Below are 22,050 nucleotides of genomic sequence, written 5' to 3'. Positions count from 1 at the left end.
GGATTTCATGTGTAATATTGTTAAAAATAAACCCTTCATTCAACTGCTTTCAGGTAAGTATCACTAGCTCTTTGTCTTTTGCCTTTTATATTTTTACCGAATAGAAGTTAAAAAATTCTGAAATATTTAAATAAATAATATGCTTTTTCTTTGAGTAAAGCCTCTGATTTTTTTTATATTCTTATAAGACGCTACAGCCCATCAAGAATGTCCAAAAACGGCGTTATTGATTATGGAGTAAAAACCAAAGGGTCCGACAAAGATTATTTCATTGTTATTCAGATTTTCAAGTTTTGATGGAAGAAAAAGTCGAGAGCGGAACCTGGATTTTAAAGATTTTTTAACTGAGTTGTTCTTAATGGACTATTTTTTTTTTCGATAAATCTAGTTAATAACACTAGTATATAAAACTAGAATTCCCAAAAAGAAAGGGGGGCTCCTTTCCATTTTAGCATTTTTGCTCCTGTAGCGTCTTAAGACTGACATTTGATAATCATTTATTAGAACGGACAAGTGTGAGAGCAGTACAAAAATTCATAAAACAGAGTCGCACCATAAGGGTTCCTTTTGCACCTTTTTGGGACGGAACCCTAAAAATGGGAGACATCTCGTATTTTGATGATATTTCTTGAGGGATTCCCCCACGCAAAGTAACGGACAAAAAGTTAATTTAGATTTTTATTATCAAAAAAAGGAGAAATTTTCGATGCTACAAATATTATATGGTGCGGGTTCAAGTCCCGCCGGAAGCGTAAATTTTTCCATTTTTTCCTTTAATATAAAAATATTCACTTTGTCCTTACAAACTGACAAAAGAGACGCCAAAGTTTAATTAACGTATTTCGTTAAAATTTGTCGCATTTTAGTCAAAGTCCCGCGAATAATAAATAAGAGAACCTTGTTTTGTATGCACAAACTTCAGTGTAAGAGTTGAACAACAGTGATTCTTAAACTTTCTTCTTAAGAATTTGCTGAATTTGCTGTGTTCTGCTCACAATGGGCTTCATGAAATAGTACATTACGATATAAGTGCAGAAAAGAGCAGTATTATATTTTACCACCTCTGCCATCATCTGTGTGAAATGATATTTTACAATATTAGCAAGGACCATAATACGGGACAGATAAAGCTCATACAAAAAAGCGTACCCCTGAAATGTATGGGCCTTTTAGGCTTAAAACTAGATGGCGCTGTTTCACAGCCTGGAAGTGGCCAAAATCATATTTTCCCGAAATATTTTTGCGAGTTTTTATTTTTATAAGAACAAACGGCATGCTTCTTTATTTTAATTTCATATCATGATATCACGTCAATACACAGTTTGAAAAAATTAAATATGTAGGCATCCTCAGTGTAGTTATGATAGTATTTAATAGGTGGCGCTAAAATAATAAGGTACGATTCTTAGTACGGAGACTGTAAATCCTATATAAATAATCCTTGATATTAGGTAACATTTGATAATACATACACCAGTAATTAGTGTCTAACAAATGTTACTATAATCAAAAAATATACACGATATTTAAATATATTATACAGAGCGAAGTTAACGTGGAAAATATTTATAATATTTAAATCTGTAAAGATGTAACCTACACATTATTATATTACCCTCTTCAAATCTCGTTATGAAATTTGAGTTCATTAAAATCACTGAGGAAATATTATTACTCCCGTCCGATGTAATATTACACACATAAGTTCAATACATGATAATACTCTTATTGGAAATTGGAAACCCGTTTTATTATCTCAGAATGTATTACTTGTATTAAGCTACATGGGGAGGGCTTCGACTTTGTATAGGTATATAAATAGAAAATATAAACATGTGCTACCAAAATAAACGTAAGCCAGCGTTCCCACTTAAGCGTCGCGTGTCTCGGGGCGCGCAACGGACGTCCGCCGCCACGCCACCTGGCGCGCCCCGAGACACGCGACGCTCTGATGTGGCCGGTCCCTAAGCCAGGGATTCACTAGATGCGAAAATATCACCGATAGCTACGGGGCAGCGACTGTAAAGCGAAGCAGACGATTTACCATAACATTACCATTGCGTGACTTTTTTTCTTTTACTAGGGTGGGAAAATGCATTCACGCATTGTCAGCCAGCTGGTCCGGAGGAACTGTGAAGGACTACGGTCTAGAACCACTAAAGCCCCCCATTCGATTACGATTACGATTCATCGTTTCGATCGACCGGACAGATATTGTGGCGGTTGGTCGCATCGAAAGTGCCAGCTATACACGAAGCAATTGATCGTTTACGATCGATCGCAAACGATCTACTCGAACGAAACGGAATATTAAAGTAGGTTAAGTATAAGATAGAAATCGAATCGCTGGTCGCAAGAAGAGATTTTGTTGCGATGTCTGGTATCGTATGCGATCAAGTAAATCGTTAACGATATTGACATGCACTGTGAATCGGTCGTTTCGATTAATCTGTTGCGACGGATCGTACAGATAGATCGTACCGTGAATGGGGGGCTTCGAATGCAGATGCAGACTCCGCCGTGGGTGGAGAGCCGCTTGCCTCAGAGCGGTTTAGCACTAGAAGCACTACACGTCCGATCCGAATCCACTCCAAACCCGTGAAAATAAGATTCGTTGTAGCCGTAGAACTATTCGTATTGTAGTTTAGGCACGAAAAACGAAGAATGACGGAAAGAAATCGGATGACGGAGATCGGATCTAGTGCGTAAACTCATACAAATAGTTCTACGGCTACGAAGGATCTTATACGTAGACGTAGCGCGAAACCACTCTGAGAGACTAATAAGTTTTTTGCAAAAGTTACATTTTTGGAACAAGCTTTTATCGCCGAATAAACCTTTCTTTCAACAGTCATCTACTGCTCTCCGAGACGTTTTTAAGAACCCCTTACTCGATGGGGATACGACGTTTCATAACAGAGCGCCTATGACCAGCTTTCTGCTCCATCATTAGATCAGCTCCATGATACATAATATTGCATTGTCACGTGATTTACATATGTGTGCAAAATTTCAGCTCAATAGGAAACCGGGAAGTGGGTCTTTAGCTTATACGTTTTGACCCAAACTAACATACTAAACAAGGCAAGTTAAATAAAAGCTTGTAAAAACGCGACGTTGCCACTTCGTTTTACAGCGTTCATGACATGTAGTCATGCCCATTGGACTTTCGATGCCTAGTGTGTCCTTCGATTTATAATTCATATTTTCCTTATATTATAATGTAATTCCTTCCTTATTAAACAGTAATGTGTAGTGTTTTGCAGAGTAGTGTACTATTGTGATTTAGTGATGCCAAGTTTATTATTTTTGTTGGTTTTCTCAGTAATAAGTTCTAAAGGGGCTATTAGTAAGTTTTGCGTTACCAATATTAGGTATATTGTAAAAGTTTCGCCTATTATTATTTTCTTGTTCCTGATAGTAGCAGCTCGATTACGTTAATTTGTAGCGTAGGTAGGCGAGATGCTGGCAACTTGTCACTGCAATGTCACAATTTCGTTTTCATTCAACCCCTTCTTTGCCATGAGTGGCACTGACACTTCAGTAGTTTCATGTGCTCTGACTACCCTTTTATGGGATACAGGCATGATGAATGAATATATTATGTATGAATCTAAGACTAAGCGTAGAACTTTAGATTAAAACCGAAATAAATTACACATGAAATAAAAAGTGACCAAGGCCTCCAGTGCCTGAGGCTGGAATCGAACCAGCGTACCCTGCAATCGCGGCAGATGCCTATTTCCGCTCGGCCACCCAGATCACAGCTGCTGAGGTCGAAATTATCTGTCATATGAGTAATCTAATACAAGGACTCGTAGCGCCCTCTGACCATCCCTGGGGTATAACGGTATGGTTCTTGCCCCCCCATGTGAACCAAACTCAGGTTGGTTTCAACACAGCTCGAGAGATGGCGCTGCTAAATCAATTCTAATTAACACAAGTCAAATTATATTCTATTGAAAATATTTCAACTTGTGCTTATGGTCAGAGGGCGCTACGAGTCCTTGTATAGATTACTCATATGACAGATAATTTCGACCTCAGCAGCTGTGACCTGGGTGGCCGAGCGGAAATAGGCATCTGCCGCGATTGCAGGGTACGCTGGTTCGATTCCAGCCTCAGGCACTGGAGGCCTTGGTCACTTTTTCTTTCATATGTGTAATTTATTTCGATTTTAATTTATAAATATAGTGGTGTGACTACTTTAAGATAGCACAAGTTGAAATATTTTCAATAGAATATAATTTGACTTGTGTTAATTAGAATAGAACTTTAGCTATTAAAATTATATTTTGAAATTTTCGACGACAGGGCGCGTGCTTATAAAAGTTTGGAATCCTCTGTTTTAAAGGGTGACGGTTCTTTAAAGCGAAGGAAATACCATTTTTTGTGTGATATTTACACTCAATATTTTTTTACAGGTCAAAAACTCTATATAGTGCTGAGATCAAACGATGAGACCTTCACGATAGCAGATAAAGGGGTATATCAATTTACAGAAAATGAGAGAGCTTCTATGGACTGCGTCTTAGACTGCAGTGCATGCTTAGATGAAAATTACTACATCCTACACTTTTATTTAGATGGAAATGGAATTAGTAAAATTTGTAGGTATTATTTAATATCTTGATTTTTAGTTTATTTAAGGCACGACCACAACGTGCACTTGAACAGCAATACGAAAAAAAACTTATTAGCTACGTAGGTACCCTATGTTGACTTTGTTTCGCGTGTGTAAATAATGTTTAAATAAAAAATAAGTCTTTTACTATTGTAATTTCTTTATTTAGTAAATAACAGTTGGTTGAAAGTGGAATATCGTCACTACTTTGAAAAAAACTTGTTTCTTCGTCTGTCAATGAAAAGAAAATTGTAGTAATGATGTATGGAATGCATATAGACTTACTGCGTTTTAACTTTGAGAAGAAGCATGAGATACGAGATTTTTTCAAAGAAGTGACGATATGCAATATTTTGTGAGCAACATTTTTTTTTAAGGGCGACCTGTCTGCTCGTATGCCTCTTATCCCATAAAAAGAAACTGATTAATATAATCTGTATAACAAAGAGCATTGAATCACTACGTTTTTAATCTGTAACATTTAGCCTTACATTGGCGATAAATTAAACCAGACATAGAATTCATCAACGTTATCATTAATCTTAATTAATTCGATTTTTATATCCTATACTAACCACCGTTAAGAGTTTCGCTTTAATATATTTACACACTGTATATAACTCTCTTTTCCCCAGATACTGTCAAAGCAAATTCTACAGTAAAATTATCATCGACGTTCACACTTCACAAAAATGCTAAAGAGATAATTTGCAACGCCACATACCTAGATTTTCATAACGGAAGTCCGAATGGGTCGATAGTAAAACTCCAGTTATTATTGCCAAACCGCCAAGACAACCCACGTAAAGGAAAACAAAGTAAGTAAACTGACAAAGACAAAGATAGTATATAAGTAAGTACATAGATTTAGATATACATATATTATATATTTTGTAACACACATAATGGTTCACAGACAATAAGCTAGTTTCCTACTAGTCAAATCAGCTTCTTTTTAAGAACTGGCAAAACGGAATATAGAATTACCATGAAATATTGAGGAGTCACGTCACGGTCAATTCATTTACTTTATATCTTTCTCTTTGACGTATTAAATAGAAATTATGTTTTCCCCTCACTAGCTCGGAAACACGTGTTTTGTCCTTTAATACCAGCGGGTAAAAACGCATTTTATCCACTAGTGGGTAAAGTAATTTGACCTTGAATAAAGTCAAATTAACTGCTTTAAAATTGATAAAAGTAGGTGAATCTAGTAATAAAGATGACTTACCACCTGTGGAACTACTGGAAGCAGTGATAAACGCATTTTTTGCGTTGTAGTTTCCTCGCTATAGTGAGGGGAAAAGTTTTGTGTTACACTCGGGTGCAAATGTATTTTACTTCTCGTGTGTTAAAAAACTCGCAAGTTCAGGATTCTATTCTCGAACCACTCGCTTCGCTCGTGGTTCAACTATAGAATCCTTTCACTTGCTCGTTTTTCAATTCCACACTCGGCGTTAAAATACAACTTTGCCCCCTTGTATAACAAATAACTATTAAACATAATTACTCTCCATATTTTTCTTTTAATCATGTGGTGCTTTATTTCGTACACTGCATAAAATATTTTATTTTAAGTATAATAAACTAGTCAAGTGGAGAGTAGACATCTTAATCAGTATACCTATTAGATATATTTCTGGCACGAACGTCAAGTTGTTAGTGCTTGACAAAACAAAAACATCGACATTCCTTTTATCGATAAATAGCCTTACATAAGGTTAATAATCACCCCTAATAATAATCTCTAAAATCTTGAATAATCATGTAAGCAATTATGTAAACTATTAAAATATGGTTCGTTTTATTATTATTGTTCATTATACACATACATTCCAGCCTATATTCCCTAAAAGGGGTAGGCAGAGCACATGAAACTACTCAAGATTCAGTGCCACGGCAATAATTAATGAATTAATTATAATGATTAATGACATATTACAATGTAAGTTATCGATGAACTAAATATCGGAAGGAAGGCACTAGTGTCACTTCGTTCGTGCCAGAAACATATCTAGGTAAGTATACTCTGTCAAATAAATCTGTCAGTAAATAAGAACAAAGAAAACTATAATATATGCATCCTTTTCTTTACGGTGCTAGAGAAAAGGATATCTATAGTTTTCTTAGTTCTTATTTACTGACAGACCTGTTTGACACAATATATAGTTATGTTTTTGTTACAGTAGACCCACCACGGTTTGAATCGCCAAAGATATCCCCTGGCGTGTTCACAGACACCGGTGCGCGTACAGCAGTGTTTACATGTTCAGCGGTTAGATATCGACTAGCTCTCCTGTCTTGGCATCAAATGAAAGGTACGTTAACCCTTAAATGCATGACCTTAACAAAGATTTATTCAAATTTTGAATTTTGACATGCTGTCATTAGAGTCAAAAATAGATGATGCATATGTACAACACTATGCATTTAAAGGCCGGTTCACACGTATTAAAATTAAGTTAAAATTTAGTTAATTACTTGACAACTTAATACGTGTGAACCGGCCTTAAGGGTTAAGAAGATCGAAGCCTATTCGGGCATTTTTGCGAAAAAAGATTCAAATTTTTTTTTTCCCAAAATAGGTAAATTTAATATTTTTCTACTCAGAATCACGAACCCTTTAGATCCTATTAGGTAAAAAAAAAGTCCCAAATTTAATTCTTGCACTTCGTTGCCATTTTTCAAACACTTTGTACAGCGATTACAAAGTGTAAAGTATGCAAAATATTAATAGAAAAAATAGTGACCATTTTTTGTCTCTTGTTTTTTGTTCTAGATCGAAAGAGTTCAAGATTTGAGAAGGAAAAACATAAAATTTGCCTACCTTAGAAAAAAAAATTGGTGATTGTTCTCGCGAAAATGCCCATTCACCTATCCTTATTTTTTTGTTAGAAATGGTAAAATGCTGAATTTTTTTCCAAAATTTAGAAAAGTTTGTAGAAATAGGATATTTTTAAACACAAACCCTTATTAAGTAAGGATAGGAAACTTGTATAATAAAACCACTTCGTGCTTCTCAGGTACTGAACGCATACTTCTCAAGGCGGTTTCTCCTTCAAACTATTCGTCTGGAACGTTATACAACTCAACTTTATACAAAAATCTGTTAGAGAGCGATAGAGACACAGGACTGTACTGCGTAGCACGGTACTTTCTTGACGGCCCACAACTCTCAGATAGAGTGGTTAGCAAGAGAATCAGCCTAGCGTTCAACAGACGTGTTGAAGCCACTTCTGAAGATCCCCATGTGCCGCGTAAGTCATTATCCTACCTACATCGTAACTTTTCCAGCAATTCCGGTGCAGCATGGTAGAAATAAAGAAATTCATGTGTTTTCTAGGTGACCAATATTTAAGGCTCATTTTACTGTTATTATTATTAATCCTAAATATCTGGGCGACCGAGCTTTGCTCGATTCTATTTTATTATATCATGTCTTTAGATACAAAAAAACTCTTATAAATAAAAATAAAAAAAAAACTTTATTTCTGGCCGGGATTCGAAACCTGAACATGTCATGGATAAAGTCAATCATGCTATAAAGTTTGACAAGCCTCTGGTTCTGGCTAGGAGAAGCGATATATACCCAGAATGTTGCGAGAGGCCATTGAGATCAAGAAATATCCAAACTTTAATAGAGAAGATGGCTTTACTTTACCATCACCGGCTTGGGATCCAGTAGTACATCTGATAATGGAACAAGCACGACGAAGACTGTGAGGCATTTGTGTTGGACATTTGCAGTTTGTTCTTTGTCAATTTTGTGTAGATTAATTGGTTAATTATTTTTTTTCCCTCTCTAGCTCGGAAACACATGTTTAGTCCTTTAATACCAGCGGGTAAAAACGCATTTTATCCACTAGTGGGTAAAGTAATTTGACCTTGAATAAAGTCAAATTAACTACTTTAAAATTTATAAAAGTAGGTGAATCTAGTAATAAAGATGATTTACCACCTATGGAACTACTGGAAGCAGTGATAAACGCATTTTTTGCGTTGTAGTTTCCTCGCTATAGTGAGGGGAAAAGTTTTGTGTTACACTCGGGTGCAAATGTATTTTACTTCTCGTGTGTTAAAAAACTCGCAAGTTCAGGATTCTATTCTCGAACCACTCGCTTCGCTCGTGGTTCAACTATAGAATCCTTTCACTTGCTCGTTTTTCAGTTCCACACTCGGCGTTAAAATACAACTTTGCCCCCTTGTATAACAAATAACTATTAACATAGTAATGGTAAATTTTTTGAATATTGTATACCTAGCTTTATTAACAGTGTGTGAACCTGCCTTAGAAATCTATATTATTTGTGGTCATGGTTCGTTAATATTTCTTCTATGTGGGTAGCTTTTGCACATTGTAATTTTTCTTCAGTCACCCGTTGACCACGAACGCTGTAAAGAGTTCGAAACGTCGGGATGTATTTTAAATTCATTATACGCGATTTAATCCGTTTCCATAGTTTTATTTCATAAATAAATAAATAAATAAATAATAAATAATACAAGAATTGCTCGTTTAAAGGTATAAGAATAACTACTCTAGCTTGCTTCGGACATATAATTATTTATATTTCTTTAACTCGACAATGCTGCAACAAAATTGCTGGAAAAGTTACGACATCTTAAAAGTAAGTAACAATGTACGGATGGAATATAGGACGGATAAAGATCAAGTTTCCAGCGTAGACAAAGAGATAATAATAAAAATAGATAATCAAAAAGGGTCGAACAGCAACGTTATCATCTTTTAAAACAATTTATTTTTCCGTAATAGGTACCTAATCCACGCTTTTGTATTTCAGAAAACACTGGCTCTTTGGCACTATCGGCATCAATGGGATCAGTTGCAATTGTGTCCTTAATAGTCGTGATTGTTCTGGTTACAGTCATTCTGAAGTACAGGAAGAAGGGTGCGTTCAAACAATTTTAAATCTAAAAGTCTTTAGAAATCTATTATTCCTTCATATCATATCATATATTTATTCAAAGAAAACAATACATTATAAATTCATAGCAAACTAGCTTTTGCCCACGGCTTCGCTCGCATTAGAAAGAGACAAAAAGTAGCCAATGTCACTCTTCATCCTTTCAACTATCTCCACTTAAAAAATCACGTCAATTTGTCGTTCCGTTTGGCCGTGAGAGACGGACAAACAGACACACACACTTTCCCATTTATAATATTAGTATGGATAATTGCACTGTTTTGTAAGCTCAATGTTAATATATCCATATACTTATTGAACTATAAACATATAGATTTAACCTTTTTTCTTGTGGAACGTACCCCTTTGGTAGCACGTTGGGCCTTTGGATTTGGATTTGGACTTTGGATTGTCGGGCCAACGTTGTCCCATGTTCGAGTCCCATGTTGCCAAGCGTCTATCACTGTTGATTTTTTCATTGCGATTGATGTCTGCATTTATAATTTGCGTTTTGTATGCTGTCCTGTCCAAATTACTAAATGGCTGTTTTTGTTTTTGATCACTTGGGCATTTTCACAATTTGGGTCCCCCCCAATTAGCAAAAGTTGTTAACAAAAATTAACTCGCTGTCAGTTTTGTGACGTTAATTGTCGTCTAAAAATAAAATATGTCTAAAAATTTACTTTTTTCACATTCTCAATGTAGATTATCGCTTAAAATGTATGTAATTAATACAAAAGCAATAGATATTTTTATTGACATTTCATGCTTATTTATCGTCACAAAACTGACAGTGAGTTAATATTTGTTAACAACTTACGCTAATTGGGGGGTCACAAATTCTGAAAATGCCCACTTATAAAAACGGCTGTTCATTTAATTACTTCCCGTTGTTATTTGACCCTCGCCATGTTGCTGATTTTCCGTTGAACTAATTTCTTATGCATAAAAGCGTGTTCAGATATTTTCACCACACCAACTGGAAAAGATCAATTTTGATATTCGCAAAAGGATCGCAAAATTGCATTTTATCCAAAAGAGTGCAAAGTAATTTCATACCAATTTTAACTTAACGTATTTAGCTGGCTGGTAGAATTTACTTATAATATAAATGACGATTTTGAATTATAAATATTGAATACATTGATGGAATTGATTCAATTTGATGTTTTACAGTTAGTATTTTATTCGCGTTGGTGTGGTGAAAATTTTTGTGTTTCACTCGGTGGCAAAGTTTGTTCAACCTTCGTGCCTTGAAACCCTCGCAACGCTCAAGAGCGAGTGGTTCAATATTGGAATCTTTCGCTTGCTCGGGTATCAATATTGGCACGTGCGGTTAAACAACGACTTTGCCCCCTTGTAAAACAAATAACAATTTTTTTGTGTAACTGTGTAGATGTCTATCAAAAGTTCAATAAAGACTCGACCGTACGAAGTTTTTAATAATTTCAGTCAATGAATTCAAACGATATGAAGCATTGAGAAATCGACAGCCTTTGCTTCCGCCACAAACTTCTGATAACTTTTATGAGCGTAAGTATTTACATTATAAATATATCATCATATGGTACCCTTCTATAAAATCATAGAGGAATAAGTAAGGGAAGAGTTGTAACTCCATACATCAGTAAATGCGGGTTATTTGTATAGGCATAGTTAAGTGACATCTAGCGACAATCACGCGTCAATCTCGCGTCAACTAGCGTAAATTATCAGTACTGCTACTTGTCAATAGATACCGCGACGAACGAAAAGTCTAATACTCACCAATTTTTAGCTAATATTACAATAGTATTAATCTGTATTCTGTTTTCAATTCCTTCTGCTTGTAATATAAGTTGTCAACTGTTCTAATATTAAATTTTTAGTAGACGCAGTTGCCACCTAGTATCGAGTAGTGGTACTGATAATTCACGCTAGTTGACGCGTGATTGGCGCGTGATTGTCCCTAGACTTTACTTAACTATGGGTTACCTATGAAAAGTCGAAAATTGTATTGTCGATTATTAGTAGCCCGAAAACGCTTCCCATTAAATTAATTGGCCTAAGTTATGTTTGCCCGAAAGTACTTTTCCCCTATTATTATTTTCCCGATTCTTATTTCGCTGTAATTTTGTTTCGCTTATGATTCGAATCAACACTTATTAAAATTCCTAAGAATCATTTGACAACTACTTTTTATCGCGTAAAGTTTTTATTCCGAAATATTATTTAACCGCTATATCAAAAGTTCGAAATTCGAATTAACACTTATTAAAATTCCTAAGTATCATTTGACAGAAATTTTGTATGGCGTATCCATACTAATATTATAAATGCGAAAGTAACTCTGTCTGTCTGTCTGTCTGTCTGTCTGTCTGTCTGTTACGCTTTCCCGCTTAAACCACGCAACCGATTTTGATGAAATTTGGAACAGACAATCTTTAGACCCTGAGACAGAACATAGGCTACTTTTTGTTTCGAAAAAAAGGGATGAAGGGGTTGAAAAAGAGGTTGAAAGTTTGTATGGGATTTCTTAATTTTAAATGATAAAACCATGAAACTTTATATTTTAGCACTTGATAAGAAATCATTAAACATATATTTAAAGTCACATACAGGTCGAACGAGATTAATTAACATTATTTTTACCTTTAAAATAAACATGGTGGGAAATAAACATTAACTAAAAGCGGGTAGATTATATTTATTTGTCTACCCCGAACATTTATATAAATTAATATCGGGTAGTCTTGTGTTGTTTATATCTCCGGTGACATTTTGCTGGGACGTCAGTCTTCCGCGACCACGGCCAGTGCAACCTGGCCGAAACGTTGGAAAAAAAGGTAAAAATAATGTTAATTAATCGCGTTCGACCTGTATGTGACTTTAAATATGTGTACAAAGCGCGAGAACTTAAAGTGTTATATCATTAAACATCTTGATAAGGGATAGGGATAGGGATAGCGATAGGGATAGCGATAGGGAAAGCGATAGGGATAGCGATAGCGATAGCGATAGCGATAGCGATAGCGATAGCGATAGCGATAGCGTTAGCGATAGCGATACGGATACGGATAATATGGGTATCGTTAGCGAGATACGGATAATCGGTCGGCGGTCACTTACAATCAATGTGCTCTAAGACGATCGTTGTTTGCTTGCTTGAAGATTACGTTTAATAAACTTTCTGATGAGCTAAGAAATATTGACGACATTAATAGTTTTAAAAGCAAGGTATTTAAATTTTTAATTGATAAATCTTATTATAGTATTAGTGAATATTTGTTAGATAATAATTCGTGATAACTGTGCACAGCATGTAACACAGTACTTACTAAAAGTTGTACGCCTCACGGCACAACATAGTGAGACAAAAATGTATAATGAGACCTGTACTTATGTACCTAATACCTATGTTGGACAATTAAATGCTTTTTACTTTTACTTTTACTTTTTACTTTTGCGATATAAGTATAAGCAAAATGTAAAAAATTGTAAGGGATAACAGAAAAAAGTACTTTTTACCCACCGGTCATAGTGTCGAAATACGGGCTATGTGGGATGTTTATAAAGGTTTCCCCAGCGCATATAGAATTACCTACGCTGTGGTCGATGTGTAATATTTCTACAATCATTGCAAGCAAAAGTATTATGTGCAATCGAAGAGAAACCTACGGTCCCTACGGATCCAAATGAAAATCTTAATGAATACTTTTATTACGCGGGCGAAGCCGCGGGTAAAAGCTAGTAGTTTTATAATTGGAAATATTATTAAGCCGCTATATCAAAAGTTCAATAAATCCTTAATTTTCTAACAAAAGTTAGTTCCCGACCCTCACGGTCGCAGTTCTTACTTGACCTATGAGTTCTTGCCATAAGAGTTTGTGGCAAAGGTTTGTTTTGTCATAGTTCTAACCTTTTTTTTTTGCAACCAGGGGAAATGCTTTACGCATACCATACCATCCCAGGCGCAGGGACCGGCCTGGGATGGTTATGTGGTACTCCCATATAGGCTAATGAGACCCAAGGTTTACCCACTAAAACCCCTCGATTGCCGCCTCAGGGCTATAGGACGAGGTCGCAGACTTTTTTACGAATGTTTGTTTCTGTGAGGGTCGCAGTTCTAACCTAACCTAACCCACTTTTCTAGCACAAGTTTGTTTCTGTAGGGTCGCAGTTCTAACTTAACCTAACCCACTTTTCTTGCAAATGTTTGTTTCCGTGAGGATCGCAGTTTTAACCTAACCTAACCCACTTTTTTAGCAAATGTTTGTTTCTGTATGGTCGCAGTTCTAACCTAACCTAACCCACTTTTCTAGCACAAGTTTGTTTCTGTAGACCTCCTTAATGTTGGGCTGGCCGGTGTTTCGATACTAACGTCCTTTTCCCTTTCCCCTTCTCCAGCAGCTGGATGCTCTGGCATTCCACTGCTAACGTTTTCACCCATGGAAACATTTCGATCTACTTCTAAAGGTGCCCCATTATTTTCAAAACCCACTTCGCTAAAAGGCTGAACTGGTGGCTCCTCAGACAACGTTTCAGGCCTAGTTTCTTGTTCTACAGATATGTCCGCTTGGTGTTCTAAGTCAGAGCTAAAACAAGGCCTTAGAGAGGATGCATGGTAATACTTATGAATACCCTCCACATTAACTACATACCTAACCACACTCAATTTTTTCACAATAGTTCCTTTGACCCAGCCCTTTCCTTTGCTCAACTCCTTGCACCAAACTCTATCCCTCTCCTTAAAATTTATTAATACTGTCTGTCTATTTGCTTTCTGATTTTTTCTCGAAATTACATTATATGGCTTCATTAAATCAAATCTGGTTCTAGGTTTTTGTTTGAACAGAAGTTCATTTGGTGACATTCCCGTTGCATTAGGTGAGTTCCGGTAAGTAAAAAGGAAATTCTGTAAACTTATTTCTCTAGATAATTTAGGGTGAAGATTTTCTAATCTAGATAAGAACTTTTTGACAGTAAATACGGTCCGTTCCGCTAATCCATTGGATTGAGGATGGTACGGAGGAGTCTTGAGTGCTTCACATCCATTAGCTTTCAAAAAAGTTACAAATTCACTAGAGTTAAAAGGTGGGCCATTATCACTAACTAACTGGGCTGGTATCCCTATAAAGGCAAAAGTCTTACATAATTTTTCAATAACTTGTGGGGCTGTAGTGCTCTGCATAATATGTACATCTAACCATTTAGATCTAGAATCCACAATTAATAGGTAGTTAGTAGAGTTTACATAAAAAAAATCAATGTGAACTCTTTCAAAATTACTCTCTGCGGTCTTCCAGGAATACAGTGAACATGTATTAGTAAAACTTCTAGAAGATTGGCAGATGTCGCAACCCAAAATTAAACTTTCAATATCCTGACCCATGTTTGGCCACCAGCAAAATTCTCTCATAAACATTTTAGATTGTACCACCCCTTGGTGTGATTCATGAAAATTGCTAAGTACTTTAGACCTTAATTTTAATGGAATTACTACTCTACTACCCCATAGTAAACATTTTTGTTCTACACATAACTCAGCTCTCTTTACAAAATAGGGCTTTAGCGAATCCTCATTTACACTTTTAGGCCATCCTGTAGTCACAAATTCACAAACTTTACTGAGTACTGGATCAGTCTTAGTACACAATGCAATCTCTTTATAATTCAATGGTGAATCTTCAGAAAAGTTTAAGTAGCTTATTTCTTCAGACTCCACTGTTACTTCAGGCAAAGGCAAGCGAGATAAGGCATCAGCATTCGCCAGTAATGTGCCTTTTCGATACCTAATCTCATAACTATAACCAGACAGTAAAAGAGCCCATCTCTGAAGCCTGGCATTAGCAGTTACTGGTATTCTCTTTAGAGGATCAAAAATGAATTTCAAAGGTTGATGATCAGTTACCAAAACAAACTTACGGCCATACAAAAACTTGTGAAATTTTTTAACAGCAAAAATGATGGCCAATGCCTCTTTCTCTACTTGTGAATAATTTTGTTGTGCACTATTCAAGGTACCAGATGCAAAACTAATTGGCTCACCATCAATTTTATGACTAAGTACCGCTCCTACTCCATATTTACTAGCATCTGATGTCAAAAATAACTCTTTACTACCATCATAATGTACTATTAACTGATTTTCTAATAATAATTTCTTACTATTTTCAAAAGCTCTTTTGCAACTCTCTGTCCAGTTAAAAGGAGTATCCTGTTTCAGTAAATTATAAATGGGTGTCAAGCATTCTGATAATCTAGGTAAAAATTTCCCATAATAGTTTAGTAGACCAAGATAAGCTTGCACCTGAGTAACTGTTTTGGGTTCCGGTGCTTTTAAAATAGCTTCCACTTTCTCCGGTAATGGTTTCACCCCATCTTTGCTAATAATATGGCCAAGAAATTTAATTTCCGTTGAGAAAAACTGACACTTTTCTAAATTTATTCTTACATTGTAGCAAAGTAAACGTTTCAAGACTTTTTCTAAATTCTGGTAACAATCCCAAATACTCTTGCCCTTTATTACTATATCATCAATAAAACACTTGACATTTCCTAATCCTTCTAAAATTTGGTCCATAACACACTGGAATACTGACGGTCCACTTGAAACCCCAAATTGCAACCGGGTTGGTCGGAATAAGCCTAAATGGGTGTTAATTGTCATATACTCACGAGACGTCTCTTCTAATAATAACTGTTGATATGCACCCGATAAATCCAAAACACAGAAAACACTACCCCCTGACAATTCAGTAAAAATGTCCTCAGGTAATGGGAGAGGATAATGTTCACTATCCAGTACTTGATTTAGTGTTACTTTATAGTCCACACAAACACGTATTTTTTTATCAGCTCGTTGCGCCACCACAATTGGACTAGCCCATTTACTATGCCTCACTTTTTCTATGATTCCGGCCTTTTCTAAACTTAGTAATTCTTTTTCCACTTCCATTTTCTTTGAATAGGGTATAGTATAAGCTTTGTGAAAGATAGGTTCTGCTCCATGCTTCAGTTTTAGACTTGCTTTTAATTTCAAAATATGGGAGGACCTATCCTTCTCAAAAACCTTTGCATATTTCTTTTTAATGTCTTGAATTAATTTTTTCTTATCTATACCTTCAGATTCCAGCAGTTTAATCTGAAAATACCTCTGCCATTTAGGAAAAATAATTCTTAACCAGTTTCTACCAACTAATGGCTCAAAATATTTGTCACATTCAATCACTATTAAATATAATTCTTTTTTTATATTCTTTACCCATAATTTAACAGCTCCTAAAATTTTCAATGGCTCCCCTGACACAGATTTTAATTTAGTACTACATTTCCTTAAATCACTTTCACTAAAATACTTCTTAAAGTCCTTACTATGTATCACTGATTTACATGCTCCCGTGTCCACTTGCATCTTCAGAGAAATTCGATTTCCTAGTTACAAGGGTAACCATGCTGCTTCTTCCTCGTCCCTGTTGATATTTTGAATACTTCCTAGAATTACTTCTTCACCATCCTGTTCATCCTGGCCCTGATCATCTTTGTCCTGCTCCACAAGCTGTTGCAGTAGCTTCCTTTCCCCTGCCGGCCGAAAGTGACACTTTGTGGCAATGTGCCCTTGTCTTTGGCAATTGTAACAGGTCCAAGACTTCTTAAAGCATCTGTCCGCAGTATGACTGCCTCCACAACGGCTACATTCTCTGGTATGCTGAGCATTATCTTCTTTTGAGTGTTGTTTCATTTGTTTTCTCTGGCCTGTGGATAGCTTCATTATTTCTGACTGACAGACAGACCCGACAGGTTGGATATTTTTAGTCTCCTTTTCTGCACTTTCATAAGCCAAAGCAATTTTTACAGCCTCCTCGAAAGACAAACTGTCACCCACAGTTAACAGCTTTTTGACAAGATGCTCCCTCATGAGTCCACACACCAACCTGTCCCGCAGTGCCTCCTTCAAAAATGTACCAAACTTGCATAAAGCCGCTTTCCCTTTAATTTCCACCACAAAATCATTCACACTCTGTCCCTCCTTTTGTTTGCACATATAAAACTCGTATCTGCCCGCTACAGCAGACTTACTCGCCACATAATGATTAGTTAGGGCTTCTACCAGCTCCTTATAACTCTTCTCAGCCGGTTTATCTGGTGAAACAAGGTTTTTCAAGACGTTGTACGTTTCTGGTCCTATTAGGGTTATAAGCATCGGAACTTTCATTTTCTCTTCAATGGAATTTACTATAAAAAACTGCTCCATCCTTTCATTATAATCCGCGAAATCTTTTTGGGAATTATAATGCTCAATGTTTCCAACTAAAGCCATCTCGTCGCCAATATTAAGTCTTTAAATAAAACACAATTTAGTTAATTTTATGATTGCTTTTACTCCAGGCAATTCAATGACAGTTCTTGGTAAAGCGCTAGCACTGTGACAACCAGAGGGTTGCCAGTAGATATTAAATCCGATACATTACAGGTCGCAGTTCTAACCTAACCTAACCCACTATTCTAGCACAAGTTTGTGTCTGAATGGTCGCAGTTCCAACCTAACCTAACCCACTTTTCTTGCTAATGTTTGTTTTTGTGAGGGTCGCAGTTCAAACCTAACCTAACCCACTTCTCTAGCACAAGTTCGTTTCTGTATGGTCGCAGTTCTAACCTAACCTAACCCACTCTTATGGTAAGGGTTTGTTTCTGTATGGTGCAGTTCTAACCTAACCTAACCCACTTTTCTTAGCAAGTTTGTTTCCGTGGGGGTCGCATTTCTAACCTAACCTATTTTTTTTTGTAATGTTTCTATAAAATTATATTAGGGAGAATGACATTTCGATGTCACGTAGCATCGGATTTATGAAAAGGTGGTTAACGAAACGGTTGTCAAATGATAAGATTGGCAACCGTTCTTCTGGTTATTGAATTTCTATAAAATGATATTAGGGAAAATGACATTTCGATGTCACGTAGCATCGGATTTATGTAAAGGTGGTTAACAAATTGGTTGTCAAATGATAAAGTTGGCAACCGTTCTTCTGGTTATAGAGTTTCGGGAAAACGATAATGTGGCATAGCAAACTAGCGACATTTTAAAAATATGGTAAGCAATGTACCTATTTGGATTATAAAAATTCTGTCAACCGTTTTCGGACAAGTGATAATCGGACAAAAGATTTTCGAAACATCGATAGGTTACCTTAACTATGCCTATACAAATAACCCGCATTTACTGATGTATAAATAATAAATAAATAAATAAATATTATAGGACATTATTACACAGATTGACTGAGGCCCACGGTAAGCTCAAGAAGGCTTGTGTTGTGGGTACTCAGACAACGATATATATAATATATAATACTTATATACATAGAAATGGAGTTACTGTATGGAGTTACAACTCTTCCCTTGCTTATTCCTCCATGATAAAATGTACCTTATGGCAATTGTCGCGTCGTATAGCACAGTATTAGTATTGAAGCCGTTAAAAATAGCGTAAGTAAGCGTAAGTAATGTAAACATGCAAAAAATGTATCAGTTGCAATTGCGGGGCAATTTCGACTAGGGGGTCCCCTAGTCGAAATTGCCCCGCTGTACATTCATTTAAATTGGCAATTTTTTTGCAGCGGTATACGGTCACGGTGCAGGGCTTAAAAGGCCGAAGGTGACGCCTAAAGTGAAGCCGAAGGTCACGCAGCACTAGGACATCATCATTCCTGTTTGGCTGACTAGACTAGACTAGAATACTTAACAACGCCATGTTATTTTTCATAAAAAAGTTCTTGCAAGGGGGCCACCCTCTCTTGAAACGTCTTAAATATGGCTATTCGTCTAAAGCGCCCTCCACACTTGCGTGCGTATCGCGGCGCGACACCGCGAATGTGTGGAGGGCGCTTAAACGTCTGTCAATACTAACGTCTATAAAATTATGTACATAGTCAATTAATATGGCCATTGGCCACATCTCCGTACGTACGTGTTCGGTTTTGTGTGCGTTGTTCGCCGTCATTTGCCACGCATGCACATGGATGTACCAAAAAAAGATTTTTTTCCCCTCACTAGCTCGGAAACACGTGTTTTGTCCTTTAATACCAGCGGGTAAAAACGCATTTTATCCACTAGTGGGTAAAGTAATTTGACCTTGAATAAAGTCAAATTAACTGCTTTAAAATTGATAAAAGTAGGTGAATCTAGTAATAAAGATGATTTACCAACTGTGGAACTACTGGAAGCAGTGATAAACGCATTTTTTGCGTTGTAGCTTCCTCGCTATAGTGAGGGGAAAAGTTTTGTGTTACACTCGGGTGCAAATGTATTTTACTTCTCGTGTGTTTAAAAACTCGCAAGTTCAGGATTCTATTATAGAACCACTCGCTTCGCTCGTGGTTCAACTATAGAATCCTTTCCCTTGCTCGTTTTTCAATTCCACACTCGGCGTTAAAATACAACTTTGCCTCCTTGTAGAACAAATAACTATTATTTTATTTTGGTATATCAACGAAAGGTTTGAGCGTCAGCTCATTGTCCAAAATTATAGACTTAAATATAATAAAGAACTGTATTTATATAAGTATAACCAAAGTATAACTTACTTAATACATGTTTTCATGATAATCATGATTCTTTTTAATAAAATAATATGTGAGTGAGTTTAGTAAAACGTCCCACTTTGTCGGTTCTAGTTACCGAGCTATGGGCAGTTTAGTGAAATATGGCAAAACATACCGAAAATTGGTTTTCAATCAAAACTGATTAATAAGACTCTAATAAAGCTATTATTTTGATGCCGGTGCATAAATGTCAAATTTAAGCACCTTTTTAGGGCCTCAAAGTTTAGTGTCGACCGTCCCACTTTGTCGGTTACATATAAAACCGTGGATATCCTACTTGTGACTGCTTTAGGGGAAACTTCTTACTTTTTCAATGAGTAGTTGTAATATAACAAAACTTAGGGCTGGTTTATACTTAAGCTATCTTGTGGTTAAAGAATTATGTCTGTATGTCCAGTAGTTTTTTTTTAATGTATTCAAATATTGCAGAAGTGAAAAAACGACAACTGTTTATACTTTGGGACGGCAAAAAACACACTTGTACTTTGAAGTTATGGAGTGATGGGTATCAAATAAATCCCCACACTTTAAAGATTTAAAATTAGTAAAAATCATGTATGTGACCTTGACAGTTTTAATATAAAAGTATTCTGAAGCTTAAAAGACAGAAATAGTTCTATGGATACCTTCAGTCAAAAATATAATTTATTACATTCTAGTGGCTCTGGGCCGAGCTGTGGGGCCGTTCACCTATCACGTAAGCATAGACGGGTAGGTTTTTTTGCTTTGCTTATTTTTAATGACATGGGAGGTAGGGGGGAGGGGTCTAGATGATGATTACGTAATATGTTTACATAAGCATGGGGATGGGGTAAGAGCTATGCTTTCTTTTGCTGACTAGGGTGTTGGAGGGACAGGGCAGGGGGGTAAATAATTGTAATAAATCTACTTACGTCCTATTTGGACGACCCCCGTAAACCTTCGCGATATTATTAGAAAACGCAAAAGTGAAAAACACTTAGTTCTTTTAGGCAAATTATCATAGTCAAGTCAGTTAGTCAAGGAGAGCCGACCCCAGATGACGGGATAAGGCTTAGGGTAAGAAAAAGAATCACAGGCAAGTCACGTTAGTCTTTAGCGCCGGACGCGCTCTTAAGTCCTTTATGAAAAAATCCAAAAAGTGGCTCGACAATAACACTACTTTATGATAGGATCTGGTCACAAAATCTCATTAAAATAAATACAGACTAATAAACAGTTATTAAAAATGTATGTTTCTTCTATTTCGATATGACCTATGACTAGTACCTAATACCTATTGTTTATGAACGGACAAAAGGGGGCAAAATAGAAATACCAAAATCTGTCAGGTGGTCAAAGACATGCACTAACCTTCTCTCCGGGAGTCAGGAACTGCAGGCAGGATTGGCTGGGGTCCACAATTCACCAAGGAAGCACAACCGTTTTCGCACATGTCTTATAACAGTCTGTCATAGGTGTCAACAACTAATTAGAGGGCCGCGCGGGCGGAGCGAGGCGCGAGGGGTGGGGAAACCTATCTTTTAAATATATATGGTTAGGTAGGTAGAATTATAGGTAGAATTTTGAACATACCCCCGCCCTAAACATCACCATGTTTACGAGACAAAAAAAACATATTATGTATACTTCTTGCATTCTGGAATGGTCGGGTTAATTGACTTGTCTCACATTCAATGTCTAAAGGGTTTGGTAGGGGTGGCTCAGGAGGTTCCTCTATTTTCCAGAATCGCTCAACGACTTGAGTTAAGGAGAGGGCAGTCATAAGGGGCCCAGAGTTAGAGAAGTTCGGTACTGGCCCAGATATAATGTACCCAAAATTAGTTAATATAGCCGTCAAACCGCAGGGCTGCAATTGAATAACATCGGGTCGTAAAAGAGAGCCAAATACGTCAGCTCCTAATAACACATCTATTTGACCCGGTTTATAAAATGAAGGATC

General features: G+C 36.5%; 1 protein-coding gene across 2 annotated transcripts; it reads left to right on the top strand.

Moving 5' to 3' along the window:
* The first annotated feature begins 3,265 nt into the window (after positions 1-3,265).
* On the top strand, positions 3,266-19,653 carry LOC125226626. 2 transcript variants are annotated; one of them, XM_048130660.1, is made up of 8 exons: positions 3,266-3,349; positions 4,425-4,610; positions 5,260-5,442; positions 6,814-6,942; positions 7,648-7,881; positions 9,427-9,534; positions 11,002-11,082; positions 19,146-19,653. In XM_048130660.1, exons 1-8 carry the CDS (start codon positions 3,292-3,294, stop codon positions 19,220-19,222), a joined length of 1,056 nt encoding a protein of 351 aa, XP_047986617.1. In that variant the 5' UTR covers positions 3,266-3,291; the 3' UTR covers positions 19,223-19,653. The 2 variants fall into 2 exon arrangements, with proteins under 2 accessions (XP_047986617.1, XP_047986616.1); XM_048130659.1 differs by having other exon boundaries at positions 6,811-6,942.
* The last annotated feature ends 2,397 nt before the right edge of the window (positions 19,654-22,050 follow it).

The sequence above is a fragment of the Leguminivora glycinivorella genome, chromosome 5 (assembly GCF_023078275.1).
Source record: "Leguminivora glycinivorella isolate SPB_JAAS2020 chromosome 5, LegGlyc_1.1, whole genome shotgun sequence".
NCBI classification, from domain to species: Eukaryota; Metazoa; Arthropoda; class Insecta; order Lepidoptera; family Tortricidae; genus Leguminivora; species Leguminivora glycinivorella.
This window is presented reverse-complemented; position numbering and strand designations above follow the sequence as displayed.